Source organism: Ptychodera flava, chromosome 7 (genome assembly GCF_041260155.1).
Source record: "Ptychodera flava strain L36383 chromosome 7, AS_Pfla_20210202, whole genome shotgun sequence".
In the NCBI taxonomy this organism is placed as follows: domain Eukaryota; kingdom Metazoa; phylum Hemichordata; class Enteropneusta; family Ptychoderidae; genus Ptychodera; species Ptychodera flava.
In genome coordinates, this window is record NC_091934.1 from 35447328 (window position 1) to 35471012 (window position 23685).

Here is a 23685-nt window from a genome sequence, read left to right on the forward strand (position 1 = left end):
GAATTCAAATGTAAACAATAACATTGCATTTTATTAATATAGACGCAACATGTTGACAAGCTACATGTAAATGGTGAGTGTTTCAACATGCTTTTGGAAGTCAAGCAAAAACTTACAATTGACTAACAAAATACAAATAATGAAAAAATCATCAAAAGTTAGAGTGACTGGTCCTTTAACCCTTTGAGCGCTGCAATTTTTCCCACCAAAATTATAGTGTGCAAGATTTTACCAATTTGTGAATTTTTCTGTAATTTTTTTTGACAATTTTGGACCAAATGAACATCACATTTTATTTGTTTCAGATTTTTATCAAAATTTTCGCAAAAATTAGAAGAAAATTGACTAGTGTATATTCAGATGTAGGCGACAAAAATTGACTTTGCCGCTCAAAGGGTTAACACTGCACTACGGTATAGTGGTAAATCAAGAGTGTTGCTTTGTCCTGAACAGAGCATGGCGTATATGACACAATTCAATTCCAACAAAATGTTTATCTGTTTTGCCCTTCTTTGTTTATTGGTGCACGTTGATCTATTGACGTTGATTTTTTTGGAATCATTTTACAATACTGATTTGTCAATACACTGACCACAATGATTTGGGTAAGGCCATGGTCAGAAATTTCTGAAAGTTTTGGTAAAAAGTTTCTTCTAAATGAACATTTTTGCATAGAGTTAAATAGGAACACTGATTCAGACATAAGTTCCCGATTTTGCCTGAAAATTGACAAATTGGTATTTCACTATTCAAGAATCTATAACGTGTATATCAGTTTGTCAGTTTGCAACATACAGTACTTTCGATATGACACAGCTGAATCTATAGATATTTGGTGACTTGGCAGTGCTGATAGCTGTTATATTGATGTGGACACATTCACTCTTTACAATGAACAGGAAAAAGAAAGGGTTTACATGTAAATGCATACATGTAGCCCAGGCCTGGCTTTTGTCAGCTTTTTATCAGTGCCCAACAATTATGAATAATCCTCTAAACCGCAATAATTCTCTGAATTGCTTGGACAAAAATTACTTTAAAAAATCACAGCTTTTTATCACATGAACACTTCCACACAGATATTTTGCTAAACTTATGATTTTTATCACACAGTACATGTACATACCAGTGAATTTGAAAATCCAATAGTTTACATTTCTCTTTCAACTTTTTTACACATTTCTCACATGACATGGCAGCTCATATTTCAATATCATAATATAGTTTACCAGGTTTACACAATATCAAGTAGACCAATTGGTCATCAAGGATTACATGTAAAGATCCATTACCTGTGTCGTATGACGTATTGAAATTTCCATAGTTTACCAGATTCCCTCAATAGTGACCAATAGATCACCCAGGATAACATGTTATAAGGATCCATTACATGTAAATGTGTTGTATTTTCCAGAATTTTTGTTGTGCTTGTGATGTAGTTTCATGTTGTACTCCCAAAATTACACTGCAAAGCCAACGTTCAGCTTATCAATACACCATGTATGTGTTAATCAGACTGATTTCACTAGCTATAGTCAAAATAACGTTGCATATTGTATGTAGAATTTTGTATTGTCAAAGCTTATACTTTGTAGTTCAAGCTTTATAAATGCAAATGATGAAAACATGAACATACATGTATTTTGTAGAACAAAATATTATCAATTTACCAGTCTATCTTTTCTTTATTATATTATCAGTGCATTTGATATACATTTTTTTAACACATCAGTTTTGAAATCATTAACCCTCTGAGCACTGTAATTTTCTCCCGCCAAAATTTTAGTGCAAAATTTTACCAATTTTTATGAATTTTTCTGTAATTTTTTGATATTTTGGACCAAATGGACATCACATTTTATTTGCTGCAGTTTTTCTCAAAATTTTGGCAAAAATCTTAGAAAATTTGACAGGGCTTTATTTTATAAAGGGGAGAAAAGTAGACTTTGGCGCTCAAATCATTAATCATTCACATCAAGAACATACAGAGTTATCTGCCCCCTTCCTATATGTTGATCAGATTCCTAAATTTAAGGCTCATAATTTGCTCTATCTTGTAAAACCAAACTCTTATACAATTGTAGTAATAAAAAGTTATTATTAGATTAATCAGAGCATATTTAGCTGATAATCTAGTATTTCGTGCACATGCATGCTGCTTTAATAAATTATAATTGAAAAGATACTATCAAAATTTCCATTTTTGATTGAGCCATATTATTTTCATAAAAACAGCCCAGTCCTTGTTTTGAAGGATATGGATTTCGAAGGGTAGAAGGAAATGACATTCAAAGATAGTTATCCAGTTTATGAGGAAGTGCAGTGTCCCTCACTGAAATAGCTGAGTGTTACTGAGGCAAGGATTTCAGATTATCTAGCTGTGTCTAAATAAAGAAATTCAAATCCTGCACATGTACGTAATTGGTGCCATGGTAACTGATCACGTCTCCTAGATCACCCGGGATTGAACAATTTGGTAATTGTAAAATTCTTAAAGCCTGCAGGCAAAGTTTTGTCAGTGTTACCAGTATATCGCTTTATACCCAAAGGGAAAATTGATGGTATTTGGACTGTTTTGTAATTTATCGTTTGTTTTGCAGGTACAAAGAAACCGTCAAATTTCAGTCTTTGGATGACAGTAAACATTTTTTGGCAATTCGGTCACAAGCATTTCTTCTTCAATTGTAATATGCATAAATAAATATTTGTCCAAAATTTTACTGAAGACATTTGAGAGTTCCGCTTGACCTGTTCACCCCTGTAAATTGTAAACTGAGGTCCACATTCACCATTGATATCAAGGAGCTTGGGTAAAACCATTTTGGTGAAAGGGTTAAAGAAATGGCCAAGTTGGTACTTCATTACTACCGTATAAAAATGACATATCAAAAGACTAGGCCACACGCTACATTAAACACACAGACACAAAAATAGAAAATTGAATAATAATTTCTGTCAGCAGACAGCACCAATATCATACGCATAGTGTTTACAAACCTATCATCACAATATACATAAAGGTCATATGAACCTTAATAATACTTACCAGAATGAAAGCATTTAGACAATTTTATAACGTATTTTTACTATAATGTGGATCATTTATTGGACAATCATATATAATGTATTAAGACTGCAAGATCGTTCAATTAAAATATCCAGTACAAATATTTGTCTGTTTGATAGGAAATTTGTTTGAAAATTGTTGTAGAGAATTTTTCTGATATTTTACATTATCCTGTAGAAAAATACCGACAGTAAAAATGTAAGCCCACTGCAGGTTGTAAAATGCACAAGCAAAAAGCGATATTGTCAGGACAGCAAAGCCTTAATAAAAACATAAAATTTAAGTAAATGATTTAGCAGTGTTGTACCAGCTAGTATGTATATTTCTCTTTGCTTTCATAATGTGCTATATATCTTTAAAGATATTTCTCTAGATTATCTTCCTGTATCAGATGTGTACTTGTATGTACAAGAAACGATATGTAATGCATATCTATTCATTTTTCAAGAAGATTTGTGGTTCAAGTCATTTCACTATTGTACTTTGACTCAGGGAACTCGTTCAGAAGACCAACAGAACGAGTGTCAGAAATCAGTCAAAATTACCATTGACGCTTACCTCCAGGATATTTAACCCTTTGAGCGCTAAAGTGAATTTTTGTCACCTTATAAAATATATCTCAGTCAAATGTTTTCAGATTTTTGCCAAAATTTTGATGAAAAACTGTAGCCAGTGAAATTTGATGTCCTTTTGGTCCAAAATTATCAAAAAAATTGGAGAAAAATTTTTAAAAACTTATAAAACGTTGCAGTAAAATTTTGGTGGGAAAATTAAAGCACTCAAAGGGTTTAAGCAAACTAACTTCATTAATGAAGTGACACTTACAGGTATACTGTCACCTGTTCCAATTTTGCCGCAGTTACCATGGAAAAGCTAACCAATCACAGATTTTAAGCAGATGGCCGCTTTTTAAAAACAGCGCCCTCACATGGGCATTTTGAATACCAAGGAACGCCCCTTTGACTGTATATGGGCATATTTAGATTACAGGTGACTGTATACCTTTAATTCACTTTCAGTTGTGAATGATGCTTATCAACAACAGAGTGACACTTCCAGAGGGGTGCAAGCTCTCATTAATGATACCATTTGGTTTGTTTGTAGGGTGCTAGCATAGACTGCAGGTGCAAGCTGGCGGTGATTTACTCTGAGAGATGAGTTTCCTCGGTGACACTGAAGTCTGCGATTTCACAAATTATCGCCACTATGACGTTCTGAATGACGATATACGGCAAGATGTAACTTTCTCACACCACTCTTTACGACTCCAAGTTCAACAAAGTCCCGTCTCAGAAGATGATGACAACGCTGAGGATGTCGCAGAAGGTGAGCTGTACCGACACCAAGTTGCCAGGCAACGAGAACAAGAAAACGAAAGGAACCACAACCCACCTTCTGTGGAGCATGGATCGGACCCATTCAAAGGATCACATTTTATAGTTAAAAAAATCTGGCATGTTATTGGGAAGATTTTTGCTAATCCTGTTGTTAGTGTTTTCATCTTAATATCATGTAAGCTTGTGGTGGGACTTCTACTCTGGCATTCTTTAACTCACTATGAATTACCGCATATAGACATATCGCTAGATGCATTCCAAATACCCAACCATCCTAGTTCACTTCGTCAAGATGCTCTTGACACTGCCTTCAAGGACATGATGTCGCGACACCGACGTGACACAGAGGACGCCGAGCAAATGATCTACACAGGAGCTACTGAGCAAAAGCAGTCCGTTGATTCAATTTACAAGAAGTTTTTTAGCAGACTGCCTTCAGAAATCAAAAACTCACCCGCTTATCCTGTTGACGGTACGAGCCGCAGCAAACGGGAGATCATCGTACAACACCGCGTCCCACGTTGGAAGATGACACTTGTGTACTTAGCAAAGGGAAACAACCATGACAACATATTTACCAGCGAGAGACTCGCAAAGATTCATGAGATCGAGCAGAAAATCATGGGACACGACCAATTTAGCGATTTTTGTGTGAAAAATTCGATCTCGTACGGTGACAAGGCATTGGAAGTCATCGATCATTGCGCCCCCATCAATTCGTTGATGACGTATTTCTTTCCTTCTGAAGTAAGCGGCGAGGTAAGTTTCAGTAAGAAGTTGACTTTAGGATAGGACTTAACCCTTTGAACCTGGCTCAGACAAAAATGTCCGCATGATGTCATAGGTCACCAGGGGGCCAGGATCCAAAAGGTTAATATAACCTGATCGGTTTCTTGATGTTTTACAATTCAATTATTGAAACATTTGTTGCTACCAAGTCACCTTGTAGTAATTAAAGGAAGTCATGAGTAAAAATCCAACATCATTTTGCATTAATTACAGAGTAAAAGATATATTCACGTTCAGTAATTCATGAATAGGATATATATTATAGAAATAAAGGACGACGCACCGACCATTAACGTATATATAGGCAAGGGGAGAGGCTTGCCGAGCCTGTTAATTTTGGCTTTCCTCGAGCCCGCACTGTGAAATAAACGTTAATGGTCAGCGCGGAGTCTGTTATTTCCATTATATTATCAACGAACCCAAGAAAACCGTCGAAATTTACGAAAATTTCACACGTGAAAGACAATGGGGCCCCAGAATTTGTCAGTGAGTAGTGCGTACGCTGTAAAAAATGTGCAAATCAAGAGATTTTTTCCAAAAAAAGTGTCTAAACTTGGCCCACAAGTGCTCCATTTTATTTTGTGATTGATTATGATCTTTGTACAAATCACAATTTACGTTTTAGCTGTAAAGATTCGATGTTTACAATATTATTCATATTCACGGGCAAGTAAACAAACCATATTTGTGGGCAGTCACATGGTCAAGCTCGACCAATTAAAATGAGACAGACAGGGTATGATAATATAATATCAGATACCAACAGTAGATACTGTAAGTTCTGAAATTCAGAAAATCTAGTACATCCCGATACTTTACATATAAGATTATTCTACAAAAATCTTAGCAACAGGGTTTGTAAGGCTTTTACTTAAAGTGTTTACATGAACAGTCATTCCAAAAATTCAGATAAACTTTCTGCCAGTTTGATAGGTACACCTAAGATGAGATATGAACCGTGAACTAAAATCAATTAGTGGCTATGCACTTTTGAAATCATACAGTAGCGATCTATGTCCTTTACAAATATATGCTTCACGCAATGTAAAAAATGTGCTACTGTGTTCAGTTAGAAGAAATTATCATGCACAGGTCTGGACCTAGAAATGTCTATTGAAACCAGATATCCAGATTATTCTGGCAATGGTATGAAGTTTCAATCTATGTATTTTCAGTGGACAGTTTTCAATTGTAATTACAGTAGAACTTCGGTCAATTTTTCGTTCCTGCCACTAGGTGGCAGTGTTTGCATCAAAGACTGAAAGACTGAAAGTTATTTCTAAAACAAAGCAGTGACATTACACATGATTACTGAGCGTTTACTTTACCCTTTCAAATGCAATACCACTGTACTCTTTGCTGACTCATGGTGGTAGAGTATTTGTACTAAGTTATAGACTCCCAATGCAGTAATGCAGCTCAAATTATCACCTCATCGTTTTGAAGACTCGCTGCAGGAAAGTCTAAATTCTTTTTCAAGAGGTGTCACGGACAGGGGCAAATTGTTTGAAAACCTGCATGTACCAGCTGAATCTCTTTATTCAAATTCTTTTTTTTTTTCAATTTTGTATGATCCACCCAAAATTTCAGGGTCGAATACAGACCGCAGTATGAAAATAACTTTTATGAAAAATGTTTTTTAAAAAATGTTTTTAAAAGGGCAGTGCCAGTATAGTACAAGAAGGAGAATTAAATATTTAGTGACCAGCAAGAATGCTCTTTCTGACTTCGTCCTTCTGTCTGTTTGTAGGTACTCTATGATGGGATGGGATCTCATCTAGCAGACATCAATGGCAGTTTAACCAAGGCCATGGCACACCCTTCATTCTATTGGTACGTGGATGAAAACATGTCCAAGCACAACCCTAAAAGTAAACTTCTTCGCAGCGAGGTGAGTATTGATTAGATATGTGAACTGTTTTCATACACTTTCTGAAGGTTGCCCTGCAATTTATTTTGTAATAAAACTACTTCATTGGTATGGCATTTGTGTAACTTATACTGTAGTTAGCTCAAAGTTACCATTGACAGCTATTACATATTAATCCAGCGGACATTCAAATTTTACAGATGTGGCCACAGACTTTATAAATATTCGTCTCATACTGTCAACAAAACCATGCGCAAATATCATTAGCATGGCCTTCTTTAAATCCTTCACAATACTCTACAGGTCATCATTAAAAGATGATCATACATACTTAAATCATTTCAGCTTAATTTCTCACTGTTTTCAGTACATAGATTTAACCCCAACACTGAAAAGATGGGCGGCAATGAAATAGTTGAAAGGTAATGAATATGGGCTATATTCTCAGTAGTACCGTACACTTTATAAGCTACCGGTAACTGGTAAACCACAGAATATAGCAACATTCTGTAACTTGGTGCTTCCATTGTACATGTATATCAAATACATGTGCCATCTCCCGTACACAATATTTTCCACTTGTTATCTTCTCAGGTGATGTTTGGCACTCCGATCCGTAACTTCATGTGGCCTGATGGAATAAGAAAATCTGAAGCAGAGCAACATGAGGAGTACACAAATTTTATCGTGTCGTACGCTGATATGTTAGATAAAGAATCTTCAGAGTGAGTATGCTTTAAATGATAAGTTAGATTTAAGGTTGTATGTGCCTAAAAATCAAATGACTTAAACTTTTGCTCAAACTTTCCTTAACGAAACTTTCAACCACTCTCTCTCACAATCAAGAATAAAAGTTAAGGGCCACCCCGACAAATGTCAATGCTATGGAAACAAAGAACCTTGAATTGATCATTATTTGAAATTCAAAATGGCTGCCACCCCGTCTTCAAACTCTATGGGGAAAATTAGATTTTTGATTTTCACAAAATTAAGGGGTTTCAAATTGTACCCCCATAAGTAGTAGACCAGTTTGAGAGTCTGAATACAGTGACTATCTCTCCTGGAGGCACATTTTACCTTAATGTATAAAGGGTTTGCACTAGATAAGGTTTGCTCACATTTTGCTCAAGGAAGCTTTCAAATATTTATTCACATAATGAAAAATAAAACTGGGAGACCACTTACACATACAAGATGATTATCATGAAGAATCAATGAAGACCCTTGGCGAAAAGAAACAAGACATTGAAAATTGAATTTTTCGTTCAACCCACACATTTCAAAATAGGTTCATGTAATCTACAGGGTTAGCAAATAATTCTGAAGTTTGTGACTGTCTGGAAATTTTTCCACAGGGAGCATTCTACCTGAACATTAAAACGTAACTATACTTACAGTCAGTTACACCTGAATTTTGCAATGCAGCAGGTGTTTCAAGTAAAAACAAATGTGTTGTGTATTTTTATTCAAAACTCATGAGTTTGACCAGACTACAGTAGAAATGTAGCATTTACTTGTCTTTCATCACAACACGTGATATTTGGTCTTTGAGTCTGTATTTCACAAGAATTTCACACTCAGTGTTTTATGGCCTCACACTAGGCATGTAGGATGAGATTGGCTTCTTTTCACTTGGAATGTGTAAACATGATTTTATGACAAAGTTTTCACCTTGTTGTAGCAGTGGTGAAGGAATTTCCCGTCACACAACAAAAACGTTTGATGGTTTGGATGAAATGCCCAAAACCAAAAAGTACATCTGTCATATTTGAAAATGTCGGATTGCTTTCATGAAATATCCAGCTAGTCTGACTCTATCCCATTATAATCTGTAGATGAGAGAATTTGTACATATTTATCTTTCAGATCAATAATGGTCCTGTATGGAGGAACTGAGCTCTTTGACTGGGAAGTTCAACAGACATTCTATCATGACATATCCATGGGTGCAATCAGCGGCGCTCTCATCTTCCTTCTTGTATTCATTCTGACATCATTCTCACTGTGGTTGACCATCTATGGTTTCATCAGCATTGCTACCAGCTTTGGCCTGGCATTCGTGGTATACAGGGTCGTCTTTGCCTACGAGTCGTTTGGTATTCTCAACGGAATTTCAATTTTTGTGGTGATCGGGATAGGTAAGTGGATATATTCTGTAAATCATATCCAGGGATTATTTGAAAACATTGACGTAGTAGTATAAATCTTTAACAAGTCTGGGATCCATAGTTGTTAAAATTTCATTTATCTCTCTAGCTACTGGAGTTGTTTTCAGGCTGTTCACTTCTGCCCGGGAATCAGCTCCAAAAAGTGGCAATTTTGAATAATTTGTTGATTGGTTGATGAGTGACCCTTCAAAATTGACTTTGAAAATGCACAGTCATAGGCATGTACATGTATGTAGAGTAATTATTATTTGAGGCATTTGTCAATATCTTGATTTACCTAGCTGGCATTGCATAGCAACACATATCCAAGATGTCTGCCTCCATGACAGAGGGGGAAATGAAGCAGTTTTTGTTCCAGATAAAAGACAAAACAAAGAAAGAGTTTAGGGCAATAGCAATTACAGTAGCTTTGAAAACGTAAATTTTAAATTCAGAAATATTTACAGCCTTAATAGCTGTTTGAATTTGAAAGTGACGTGATTGCCTGTAAACAGATAACCCATTTACATGAGTAATAATTACAACCAGTGATTTCAAAAGCTGTTCTGGTCAGTCATGGTTGTTTGACATTGTAGAAGGTCAACTGAAGTTGCCAATGTCAGCTGTGTTTGTCATTCAAAATTACAGATCAGCGTGGGAAAAAGGTTGGGAAAAAGCATCAAGTTCACAAATCATAAACTTTTTACCCCACGCAGGGCTTTGAAGATTCAATGGAAAGTGGCCGTCAGATCCCATTGTATTCGGTCATTGATGCTTGAAAAGTGATCTATGAGGTTCATAAAATACCCACATAGCTTATAACCAGTAACTTGTAAAATAATCAAGACAATGCAACAGTATAGCATCCATGCTTTTCATTGCTGGTACATCAGCATTATTAAATCCTTTAATTTTGACTCCATCCATGACTCTGGTCACAAATGTGCAATAGCATTGAAAGATCAAAAGATAAATCCATACAGGTCTGGCAGCCATGTAAATAGTACAGACAAGAAGTCTTACCTGTATAACCTTTAGTTGTCTTCAGAGGTCATGACCCCGGTCACTATTGTTCCTTTGTCCATTGTCTGGTGTTCTCACATTTTATTGCGCATGCTGTGGTTGGGAAAGTTCACTGAAAGCTACCCTGTCTATCAATTGTCTCAGCAAAGTTCACGGTCAAACTTCATGTTTAAGCTTGTCTTTGCCACTGCCAAGTTGTTAGTGGTGTGTTTCTAGATATTCAAAATACAACAATAAACAAACAATTGCTATTAAAATAGAATGCGCCTCAGGGACAGATATTTGGAATTTTTACAATTTTTTTCTGATCTACACCTTATGGGAGCTCATTATAAAGTTCTTGGAGCAAGGAAAATTTTCACCATCTTAGTTTTTGGAAAATTATATTTTTCCCCATTGAGTTAACACAGGTATGGTGACCATTTTGAATTTCAAATATCAGTAAATATAAGGTAATTTGTTTCCCTGGTTCCAAACTTGTGACCTCAGATTTTTATTCTTGATTTGGCAACTTTCAATGTTGATAATTTCAGTGAAGAAAGTTTTAGCAAAAGTTTGCCTTTCACTGTTGAGTCACAAACTAAATGAACCAAATGCCGAAGCTGAATGCAGAGGTTGAATTTGTATTATCAGTGTACTTATGAAGATGGAAAAAAAGTCTCACAGAGCCACAGAGGATGACGTTCTGTACTTGTATGCTAATAGAATATAAATAAAGGTTTTACTGGAACAGTATTGTTAGTATATTTCCAAAAAAAAATCTAGCAATGGTTTTTGCTTTTTACGAATTTTTCAAAACTTCTCAAAATGTCGTAAGTTCTAGCTCCTAGCTTTCAACAGCAATTTATTCTTTAATGGTATCTTTCAATAAAAATTCAAGTTAATGTGTTAAGAAGTGTACATTACCAGTTCGTTTTAGTTTTTGTAGAAATCTCTTTAAGTTCAAGGTTTTAGGCATAGCTGCAATCACCTGCATCCCAAATTCCACCATGCAACCATCCAGTTAAAAATTAATGACATTACTGGTACATCAAAGTCTGGTAATAGACCAATTAAAAGTGTACAAATTTGTAAGCTTCTATGTGCCATTGAATAAGACAAATGTCCAAGCCACCAGGTGCCTTTGGAATGCTCATGTGAAAAAATGTTTAAAACTAGGTAGCTTTAAGTTTACAAAGCTTTTTGTAGTAAAGTTAACAAGCTAATTCTGTTAAAATTATGACCATTTTTGTGAAAGTCCTAAGATGTGATACTTAACGTGTCGTTTCCTTTTGCCAGGTGTTGATGACGTCTTTGTATTTATAAATACCTTCCGACAATCCAAGCACATACAGACATTGTACGAAAGAATGGCATTTACGATACGAACTGCAGGCACTGCTACATTATTTACGTCATTTACAACTGCAGCAGCATTTGGTGCAAACATTTCCTCTCAGGTAAATCTAGCATTTCAATTATGATGTCACTTTTTTCTACTCTTGTTATTTTTGTCAGTCTATTGCAAAATACCCAGTATTCTCTCTCAGTGACCCCTACACGGTCATACACATTTGTTTATAGAACAAATACAAATGTTTTATGAAACACTCTGTAATAGCGAATCATATCTGCTGAATTTCGTACTTAGTTACTGATTTAACCAATTTTCAACCCAAAATTAGCATTTTTTTATTCTGAATAGTGCTTAAAATATGGTATCAGGATTAAAGGTCATTTAGAGGTCATGACATTTGCCTGTTTGATAACGTTACTCTAAATTTTTGACACCCATATAATACCACTGTTTACTTTAGTGGTTGTACTTTCCAATGAAGTAAATTAATATATCTTGTCCATCAGCCATGAAATTGTTACCTTCAATAAACTCAAAAAGTAATTGTTATTTTTAACACACACATAGATATTGACCTGAGTGGCACAATTTCCCCTGTGAGGGCAGTCTTCAGAACTACCGGTAGGATGGCAAAGTACGGCTATAGACCCTGGAGTTTCTGAAGGGTCTGTTGTACAACATATGAATATCCAATACATCTTTCTCATCTCAGCATATCCGTTAAACATGCATATAATGTATTGCCACAATAAGATAACTAATATAACTCACAGTATTAAAATTCTTTTTTTGTTTCCATAGATACCAGCAATTCATGACTTTGGTTTATTTATGGCATTGGTCGTTTCCAGTTGCTGGGTAACAGTTATACTTATTATGCCTCCAGCACTCTGTATATGGCATTATGCCTTTGAACCTTGTGAGACATGTTGGTAAGTGGGTCACAGCATTTTCCAAGTAATCTTTGAAAGTTTAGAAAACGGTGAATTAGTTTGGTTAGCAACAACTTAATGGGTGTTTATGGTGGAAGAAAAACTTTGACAGGTACAGTTCTGGAGAAAATTAAAAAGTGAGAAACTGCCGTCCTATATGTGCTATATTTACATACGGTCATAGTTCAAAGATGTGTAAATCAATAAGACGTGTAAGTTATGTAAAGTTAATGTATGAATATTCATTATGCAAATTTATTATTATGAATATTCATCATGTAAATTGGTCATTAGTATTCATCATGCAAATTAATAATTGACATTCATGTTCTTGTTGGCTGCAGTTGTAACATGCCCTCCAGTGATTTAACAGAATTCTCAAATTTTAGGACAGCTATTCAGTATTTATAATTGGCTTATCAGGAGATTTCCAAACATGGCAGCTGGGTAGTGTGAAAATATCACTCACAGCTGTCAATTGTCCAGTATTGGAATATGAACAGTTGTTTCTCTCTGGTTGCAGTTTCAAACCATGTTCCAAGAAATCTGATTCGGAGTCCAACAGACCTTCTCGTCAACTCTACCGTGTTCTCATGAATCATGAAAACGGAGTCCAGAGACAAAGACACATAGCACAGGGAACAACGCTCGATGATGGTGAAGATGCCGATATACAGATGCTAGATATTGAAGGCAATGGTGTCGGAGGTGAGTCTGTCAGATGTTTTTGTGTGTAATTGCTGTCAAGGGACACAGAGATTGCCCTTTTTTTCAGAATGAATATTTCGATGGCATTAGAAGTCATGCATCAGTTTAGCCCTAATTCTGTCCAGTTTTGATAATAGTATATTTGAACAACAAAATTACAGATTCATTTTTTCTTTTCGTAAGTCTCTTACAAAAGTGATGTGATGACACTATTTTTATTTCATCTTCATTTTTTTAGCTCATAAGATGAATTGTGGATATGAAAATTGCAATGACAGCACCGTTTATATCCATAGATAATTCTGACATGCAGAAATACAGTATTTCTTGACCAATTTACATGTATCAGTTGTCAGGTCATCCACTACTCCAGTAAGAATTGTATTATTATTGGGGGTTAGATCACAAATATGGCTGTCTGTCTTGATGATTTATGAATTTCATGGCATCACTTGATTTTATTCAACACAATCAGAACTATTTTTGGATAATTAAATTATGAGGAAAGGTGAAAGAAATCAACACAATAACAGCTGTCTTAACCCTTTGAGCGCCAAAGTCAATTTTTGTTGCCCTTATAAAATATACCTCAGTCAATTTTTGTCGGAATTTTGCCAAAATTTTGATAAAAAACAGTGGCTGATGAAATATTATGTTCATTTGGTCCAAAATTGTCAGAAAAATTACAGAAAACTTCATAAAAATTGGTAAAATGTTGCACTTAAATTTTGGTGGGAAAAAATACAGCACTCAAAGGATTAATTCTTTTTGTGTTTGTATGGAAATGATAAAGTGCCTTTGTAATCTGCCATGAATATTCTCAACAAACTCAAGTAATATTTTTCACATCATACAATAACCACCATTACTCAAAATAAATTCAGTCAAGTTATTACAAAAAACATGATAACAACTCGCCATGTCATATACCCACGTGTTGCATGATGGTAGGTGTAACTATTTCATTATTACATGGTGATGACCCAATTTGCATATATTTGTCAACTTCTAAATTACCTACTCCGAGTGATCATCTCATGGTTTTGCACTTGTTACATTACAGATATGAGCTTACTGCATGACGATGATGACGTTCCATTGCTAGACATTGGAAACGCTTCTGAATCAAGCCCAGTTGACCTTGCTGAGAAAGACAGTGGCTGTGGCGTAACCAATCTCTCTGTCTCTCTGCAACACTTCCTGTACAGAAAAATAGGTCTTCCCATCATCAGAGCAAGACTTTATGTCGTTGGTAAGTTTCTTCCAAGATTCTATGTTGTTTATAAGTCTTTTGCCAGACTTTACATCATCGGTAAGTTTCTTCCAAATCACCATGTCCTAATCAGTGACTTAACCCTTTGAGCGCCAAAGTCAATTTTTGTCGCCTATATCAAAATATACACCAGGCAATTTTTTTCTAATTTTTGCTAAAATTTTGATAAAAATCTGAAGCCAATAAAATGTGATGTTCATTTGGTCCAAAATTGTCAACAAATTACAGAAAAATTCACAAAATTGGTAAAATGTTGCACACTTTAATTTTGGTGGGAAAAATTACAGCACTCAAAGGGTTAAAGACCTTGAGAAGCAACCTCTTAGTATATCCTCTCTACATAGCATTTTAGTTTCACATCATTTACAGATTCTGTATTTTTTTACATTTTTCATATTTTTACCTCACCAGGGAGTTACATTGTAGTGTTGATTATCTCCATTGCCCTGCTAAGTCAGCTGAAGCCAGCATCTAAACCACCAGAGTTGTTCAAAGAAGACACAAACCTCCAGCAACTCATCAACATCGCTTTCAACTTCAGCGGCGAAGACATCCACTGTGATCAGTGTTCCGGTTTGTTTGTGGAGGATCCGGAAAAAGCACCGGATTTGGCAACGCAAGCGGCTGTCATCATACCATCGCGTGGAGTAGATGCCGGACGAGCAGCTCCAACGACAAAGTCGGCCGTCGCACGAGAAATTACAACGGTGACTCCAACAATGCCATTACCACTAGACGAAAAGACAACAAAAGCTAGTAAGTTAAAGAGTGCAACAATTATACAAATAAAGTCTTTTCACTGCAAAGTTTTTGTACAAATTGTTTGTCAACAACATTAAGGCTTGAGGTCAAGGCTTTGAGAAGCACACATTAAACATGTTTGATTAAGCAAAAAGCCAGCCCACCTGTACATTGTAGGTATATACATGTGCCAGTATTCTACAAATTTTTGACCAGTTCACGAGAGATATGCTAGAGCAATAGCCAAAATGTATATATGGGGGACTGTTACAGTCAAAAGAGCAACAGGTATACATGTTCCACTGAATTTTGACCAGTGCACTCTATACATGCACTTGCCATTACTCATTCTATGTTGAGAACTGGTCAAAAGCATTGTGATGTACCTGTCACTTGGGATTTTATTGCCTGAATTATATCATATCAATGTATGTGAATTTTAAGCTCTGAAGATAAAAGTATGTCACTGACACTTTTGCAAGCCGAGCTAGGGAGGTTGGACACATCTTCAAAAGCACTTGAAGGTGTGATGTACACCAGTTTGATTCCTCAGAATTGCATCAAGTCGTAGACTACTCAAGGTCAGAAAATTTTGAGAAATCAAATCCTAAGAGTTGCACCATCATGTCTCAATTTTGCTGTTCTAGCATTAATTGCTGGTTAAAAAAAAAACTATTGAGTTTTGGCATCAATAAAATATTACAGAAAGATCTATACAATTTCAATACTATTTTTGTCAAGTCCAAAAGTTGTCCTTGACATGAAAATCATAATTTTTGTGACTTATGCAGGAATGACTTGCAAGGATATAAAATGTGAATTTGGCGGTGTCTGTAAAGAAAACCGACTTGGTAACATGGAAGCGGGCTGTGACTGCGATTTGAAGTGTGATTCATCGGTGAAATCTCCTGTGTGTTCTACTGATGATGTTACGTATGACAATGAATGTCTGTTGGAGACCGACAGATGTATCAACCAACACAGAGTTGTAAAGGCCCACAAAGGACCCTGCAAAGCTGGTGAGAAATACTTCAACAATTTATGTTAGGCCAAAGTAATTAAATTCTTTGTTTTGCGTCCCTACCCGCCTAGGTTTTTAAGGTTTTCATGAAAAACACACACAGTGTATTTGAATAGGAAATTTTAGAACATAACCGCTTAGCTTTTCTGAACTAAAATTTTGTTACAATTTTTCATTTGCTGCAATCAAATTACATTGTGTTAATTTTCTTGTGTGTGTTTTTCAGCCGCTTAGACGCGTACCTTTTCCCATTTAGAGTGGACGCAAAACAAAGAATTTAATTACTTTGGCCTTATCGATGAATAGTGTACTGACTACGCTGAATAGATTCAAAATACAATTATGAAAACTGTTTCTTACTGAGATGTGCAACATCAGTGGGAAAAGATCCTTGTAATGAATGCTTTGAGTGCTGTAATTTTTCCCAGCAAAATTTTGGTGCAATATCTAAGCACTTTTTATGAATTTTTCTGTAATTCTTTTGATAATTTTGGACCAAATGGGCAGCAATTTTTATAAGCTACAGTTTTTAATCAAAAGTTTTGGAAAAATCTAAAAAAAATGTTTGGACCTATAAAAATGTCTGGATTATATTTTATAAAGGTGACAATAATTGACTTTTGCACTGAAAGGGTTAATGGTAAAAATCACACTTGTGAACATAAATTGGAATAACTTGTTACATGGTTTAAAAGTTTCAAGTAAAATCTCTGTGCACTGTTGACTAAATCTGTACAATCGTTTCACATCAACGTTGTGGCTGTAATTATTAAAAGATTACAATTTTTGGCATACCTGCCAAATAAAAGAAACAATTTTCAGATAGGACTTTATTGCACTGACAGGACAATGTACCAATGCACAATCTCATGTACAAAGACAAGAAATGGATTTTGAAATCATCATCTTCAGTGCCTATGGTAATTTACTCCCTCCTAATTAACATACATATCAAAGGTCCATCGTATCTGCTGGAACAAAATACTCAGAACATTAAAATTGTTCTAAAATCAGGAAATTTGTTTTATGACTTGAAGTCATGTATACCGACAAAGGAGGACAATTTCAGTGGCTTTTTATGATACTTTTAAGGTATTTGTCCAAAATTGTAGGAAAATGTATTTTAATGAAACAAAACACTCTCTATTCCTTGGCAATTACCAAAAGTCAAAAATCAAATTCAAAAAAACAAAAAAGAACGAAAAATGTCGCCCACCAGGGAACAAGTGTAGATAGGGAAATAAAAAGAGACATGAGGGCAAGCCCATGAAAATTAATTTAACTAGATAAGCTAGTGAAGTTACTCCCTTATTTTGAGCTCAGTCAACTGATTCTGCAATTTCTCTATACTTTATGTAAGTCTGAATCAGTACCTTGACTCTTTGTTTCAGATATTCCATCTCCGGACAAGCCTGATGACGATAGTCACAGCAGCAGTGATCACAACACCCCTAGTAAACCTGACCACAACCCAGGGGGTGGTAAGAACAAGCCCCTCCCGAGCCAGGCTTCTCCAAACACAGGCTACAACCCCTGTGCTAACGATGGTTGTGCCCCAGCCGCAGCCAGACCTATCCTGAACAACGGTGCAATGGTTTACGTTGTTTTTGGAATAAACCACATTGACAGGACTAATATGACTGGAGAACATGTCTTGGCAGAAGGCAGGGTATGTTGTAGACTGAATGAAAATTGCAAAATTCACCCTTTCACCACTATGGTTTGGCCTGCACCCCATTTATATCAATTGTGATTGTGGACCTGTTTACAGGGAACTGGGGGTGAGCAGGTTAAAGTATGATTTTCAGGTGAATGCAGTGTAATGCTCACAATATCTTCAACGTCACGAATGTCATTATTATGTAATCATGCAGATACTGTTCACAGTATCGTATATGATTTGACTGACCCTTCTGACCATTACTGAAAAGATTTGTGGACAAATCAGGATATCTAGTCATACAGCCAATTTCAGAAATGAGAAATATTTACATGTAAATTTATTTTCTCACAAAGTATTTTAACAAAAAAAGTACAGGGTATAAGTAAAAGCTGTTTGCAACCGCTCTTCAATCAAAATTTGAAACAGAACGAAAATCACTGGAAAATACTACATTAATAAGTTTATGTTTGATTGCCAAGACATGATAGCTGTATATTAAGGTGATGAGGTCACCTGATACCCTCTGTCAGGTGATAATGTCACCTTATATAAGCAATTATTACAGTGCTTCACACTGAAGAAGTGTGAAGGAAAAGAAACCTTTCGTCAAATAGGAAAGGGAGATACAAGCAGAGTGTCAAAAAATGTACTGGCTCTGATTTTAATTTTTGAAAATTTCAGATCACTGATTTTAGGAAATGCCCAGGTTAAATAAAAAGATTGAAAGACTGCATGTTTTCTATACTCTGTGTTTGTGATTTTCTTCACAGGGGAGTGTCATCTATGGCAAGCCGTTGGATTTTACCAATCCTACGGTCATCAAACAGCTTTGTACCATCTGCAAGAACATTGCTTTGAGCTCCAATCCCAAGCTTGTCAAAGAAGGAGGAGCTCAGTGTTATCCACCAGGTGAGAAAATATCACCATAATCTGAACCTCGATATATGGCCTTGATTTCCATGCAAAGAACATATGAGCATGTACAATTTCTTTTTGTCTTTCATGTCTCAAAAATAACAAACCTATGGTAAATCGCTAACTCTGTATGCCCATACACACAGTATATGGTATTTTTACCAAGTTCCATCCAACCACAAGCACTGGAATTATGAAAGACGACAATATATAACTCAGCTAATTAAAGTAGTGATCATCACAATTCATTCAATATGCATGCACCGTCATCTACAGTGTCGAGACTAGCCTGTTTCATAACAGCTCACCGACAGACTCTAACCATGAAGCAAAATTTTTCATCAACCATTGTTTGTTCCTGGTTTCATCCGAAACAGGTTATGACCGTAACATTCCAATATTTGCAAGTCTGTATCCAGAATGTAAAGATCTACCTGTTCCCAGACTGCTGTCGGGTCAGAAGTCCCATGCCATGGCCGAGAGACAGGAAGGTGGTAGCTTGCTATTCAAGTGGTATGCCATGGCATTTGAATCTGTAAGTAAATAACACTGGTGAAACCTTTTTATATACATGCATTTTCAACAATATATAATCTGTCATCTTCTCCTTCAGCAGAATTCTCAGATCGAAACAGCAGTATTGGTCGGGGTAGAACTTAAACTACTTCCAAAAATATGTCCGGACCCTGTTCCTTACAATCCTGGCACAATTAAGTTTCACTGTGGATGCGGAAGGAATAGACAGGAAAGCAAACAAATGCTTCACAAGGACTTGTAGCGTGCAAATTCCTTAAAACTCAAATTAAATCTGTCTGTGACTACTGTACAATAGGTCTACCATGATATTCCAAATGCGTTCCCTTTTATTAGATGAAGCAAATATCCGATCTTTGTATCACATGGTTTATTCGAATATAGGCATGTCTTCCAGATGGAGAAAAACTAGTTCTCCGAGAATGATTAACTGAAACAAATCAAGGAAAGATACCAAAAGAGAAACTAAACTCAGCAAGACTCTGAAGTCAAAGGTCAACAGCATGGGTCAAGTTGTATGACATGTCTAGTGAACGCCCTCTAATGGTGAATGAACATTTACTTTGTTTATGAGATACATTTGCACAACACAACCTTGACTTACTGAGTATGGGAAATTAACTGATTTGAAACAGTTACTAACTCGAAGTTGCATAAAAATACAAGTACCAAAGCAACTAAAACTTAGAAGTCTAAAATCAAACACAATGAATATACAATCAGTGTCCATAGAAGTTCAATCACTTCTTGATAATGGTCCGAAGAGGACACCGCGACATTGGCACTATAGGCATTATCGGATAATATTATCTAAGTTATTTAAGTTAGAGTCTAATATTAGAGGGATTTGGAAGTGGCTGATGCAAGACATACTGTTTTATCGGATGATATCCGATAAAATCGATAATATCATCTAAAATCTAAGTTAGAGTCTAATATTAGACGAGTGGGGAAGAGGCAGATGCCCGAAATGCTGTTTTATCGGATAATATCCGATAAAATCGATAATATCGTCTAAAATCTAAGTTAGAGTCTAATATTAGACGAGTGGGAAGGGGCAGATGCCCGACATGCTGTTTTATCGGATAATATCCGATAAAATCTATGTTAGAGTCTAATATTAGACGAGTGGGGAAGAGGCAGATGCCCGAAATGCTGTTTTATCGGATAATATCCGATAAAATCGATAATATCGTCTAAAATCTAAGTTAGAGTCTAGTATTAGACGAGTGGGGAAGAGGCAGATGCCAGACATGCTCTTTTATTGGATAATATAGTTGCCACTTCACTACCCGTCTAATATTACACTCTAACTTAGATTTTAGACGATATTATCGATTTTATCGGATATTATCCGATAAAACAGCATGTTGGGCATCAGCCATACCTCACTCGTCTAATATTAGACACTAACATCTAAGTTAGAGTCTAATATTAGACGAGTGGGGAAGAGGCAGATGCCCGACATGCTGTTTTATCGGATAATATCCGATAAAATCGATAATATCGTCTAAAATCTAAGTTAGAGTCTAATATTAGACGGTGTGGGCAAGAGGCAGATGCCCGACATGCTGTTTTATCGGATAATATCCGATAAAATCGATAATATCGTCTAAAATCTAAGTTAGAGTCTAATATTAGAAGCAGATGGGTGGAAAATTCTAAAAACGCTGTTTTATCGGATAAAATCGATAATATTATCCCTATTAGATCACTTTGGTCTCATGTTCCTGAACTCTCTAAGTTAGAAATTTTAGACGATATTATCCGATAATAAAGAAAAAGCCTATGTCGCGCCTTCATGGGTCCGAAGAGAGCTTTCCTTGACCTGTACAGTGGCAATGCTGTTACACAATAGAGCAGGGCTAGTGACATTCCCCTGAAAACTGATTCAGCAGTATGTTGTTTATACAAAAAAAAATCAACTCACCAGATACTTTATTGGTTTGTAAAGAATTGTAGCACTGAACAGGTGTACTTCTGTTCTTTATAAAAAATGTTGTTACAAGCAAGTCAGATGTTAACCCTTTCACCCCAGTTCCCTGTATACAGGTCCGACTTTACCATAGAAAACAATGGATTTGGGACAAACCATGGTGGTGAAAGGGTAAAACAAGCCGCCTCTCCTTGACTTAATGTGTCTTTCAAGAGGTGTTTGCCCCCTTAATGAATGTGATAATCAAACTGTTCTCCTATGCATTGGGTTGTGTAACGCAATTGTAAAACACAGATTACAGAATTGAACTTAATCTGTGAGTCATGTCTTATGGGTAACAAACTTTGCACTGATTATAATGAAGAATAATAGAATCTCACACCCCCCCCCAAGGACTTTGGATCAGATTTCTCATAAGAGTTGGGGATATTTTGTCTCACATGAGCCACAGGCGAGTGTGAGACAAAATTCCCAAACGAGTGTGGTAACTTTCATGGCTAGTCAATATGTATATATGTTCATCTGCACATTTTTGTAGGTCACCTGAATTTATTTATTTGTTTGTCTATTTATTTTTTTGTTTATGTGTTTATATTTATTTTATCTTGTTAGACCACCTTTAAAGGGAAGTCTTCCTTCTCAGCATACAAAGACTACTTGGAATGGGAAAAACTGCTGAGTTCAGAACTAGACAAGCTTCCGGCTGATTCCCCGTTGAAGAATGGATTCCAGACGTGTGATTTCTGGAAGCAGATGTTCATGGAAGTCTTGGGAGTCACTAGTGCCATATATGGACTTGTTTTCTCCTTATTTGTCTGTGTGGTGTCCGTAGCAGTCTTTACAGGACATATTGGACTCTCAGTGATAGTTATGTTAACTATACTTGGTAGGTTACAAATCCAATCTTTCCCTTTCGCCTTTGTCAACAAGATTTTAGCATTTACATGAGTATTATGATAGGGTGTACAAAGCAAACTCATGTTGTTTGGTTTGTTTGTTTATATTTTTTTCAGTTGTGTTCTGAGACAAATTGAATTGCTGCTTGTTCTTTTTGCCCATTTTTATAAACTGAGTCATGTGGCCACATTGTTTTTGAAAAATTCGAAAAAATTAAAGTATTTACATTCAGCAGATGATTTAGACTGGAATTTATTAAAAAGTGTAAGAGCAGAATGTCATGTTCAAAATTGGTGAACAAAAATTTGAATTGAAACATAAATTCACACGTGATGTAAATTTTGAAATTTTGAGTTACAATTTATTGTGGGTTTTCATTTTACTTGTAATTCCTATCAGAATTTTTACCATTTCTCCTTCAGGTGTTATATTACTGGCTGTTGGATTGTTTTACACATTTGGTTGGGAAATGGGAGCTGTGGAAGCCCTGTCACTCTCCATTCTCGTTGGATCATCAGTGGACTACTGTGCACATTTGGTAGAAGGATACCTATTGGCTGGTTCATTCTTGCCTACCAATTTACATATGGTGAGAATCAATGATACATCTTGTGTTAAAGACTTTCAACAATGGAAAAGCTTTGTGGTCAGTGTAGAACACACTTACCTCAGTTTGAAATGAAGTTGTATGGAACAGTGGTTTGTACCAGAGTGTTTTAGAGAAACCATTCTGAAATATTTCATGTCAAGAATAACTACAGTTTAAAAACAGGCAAGTAATTTTTGCAAAGAAAATGCTCTAGTTGCCTGTGACACACAACTATCAAATGGAGTCAACATTTTCTTTCATCCAATAGATGGCTGCTTAGATTTTAACAAAGAACCAGGAAGTGAGAGTGTTCAGTGTTTTATTCTTTGCTGTTTTTAAATGTTCTCCATTTTCTTTAAAAATATGATGGGAAGTTACGTTGATTTTGAAGTTCACCATTGACAGTTTAAAATGCTCACCATTGCTCTTCTGTGATGAACATCACTGATAAATTGTCAATTATTTTGAATCTGACAACTGATTGTTTGACTCAGTCAGAAGACAGCTACATTATTTTATTTTCTTCTCTGATTGAAAGCAGAAAAGCTCTAATGTAAAAATATTTAAGTCACTATCTGGCACCGGGATGCTTCATGAAGCATAAAACGTGCTTGTGTTATTATCAGGCTTGTCTGTGTGTGCCTGTTTGTATCTGATCAGGAAATTTGCTCTGTGCTTTATGCAAAAAATGTATCATTACACAGGGCCATAAAATTTTATAATTAAGGGTAGATCCTAAGAAAAAATTTTTACTGAATGTGGGAGAATAGCTATCAATGAATTTTACTAAACATCACATACTGTCCTCTGTAGCTGGTCATGAAAACTTGCAGAATAGCGCCCTCAGCGGCCATTAAAATACATGCTAGTTTGGTATAAACTAGCAAGAGTCTTCAACAAAGATAAT

General features: G+C 35.8%; 1 protein-coding gene across 1 annotated transcript in view; it reads left to right on the forward strand.

Moving 5' to 3' along the window:
- Window positions 1-23685, forward strand: part of LOC139137412 (protein dispatched homolog 3-like) — a 49383-nt gene that overhangs the window by 23388 nt on the left and 2310 nt on the right. Inside the window, exons 2-16 of the mRNA XM_070705476.1 lie at window positions 4172-5163; window positions 6944-7084; window positions 7658-7788; window positions 8930-9201; window positions 11512-11672; window positions 12371-12501; window positions 13025-13209; window positions 14273-14461; window positions 14894-15238; window positions 16015-16242; window positions 17636-17913; window positions 18678-18816; window positions 19200-19357; window positions 21905-22178; window positions 22612-22778. Coding sequence (XP_070561577.1) covers window positions 4222-5163; window positions 6944-7084; window positions 7658-7788; window positions 8930-9201; window positions 11512-11672; window positions 12371-12501; window positions 13025-13209; window positions 14273-14461; window positions 14894-15238; window positions 16015-16242; window positions 17636-17913; window positions 18678-18816; window positions 19200-19357; window positions 21905-22178; window positions 22612-22778 — 3741 coding nt within the window. The 5' untranslated portion in view covers window positions 4172-4221. The remainder of the gene's footprint in view (window positions 1-4171; window positions 5164-6943; window positions 7085-7657; window positions 7789-8929; window positions 9202-11511; window positions 11673-12370; window positions 12502-13024; window positions 13210-14272; window positions 14462-14893; window positions 15239-16014; window positions 16243-17635; window positions 17914-18677; window positions 18817-19199; window positions 19358-21904; window positions 22179-22611; window positions 22779-23685) is intronic.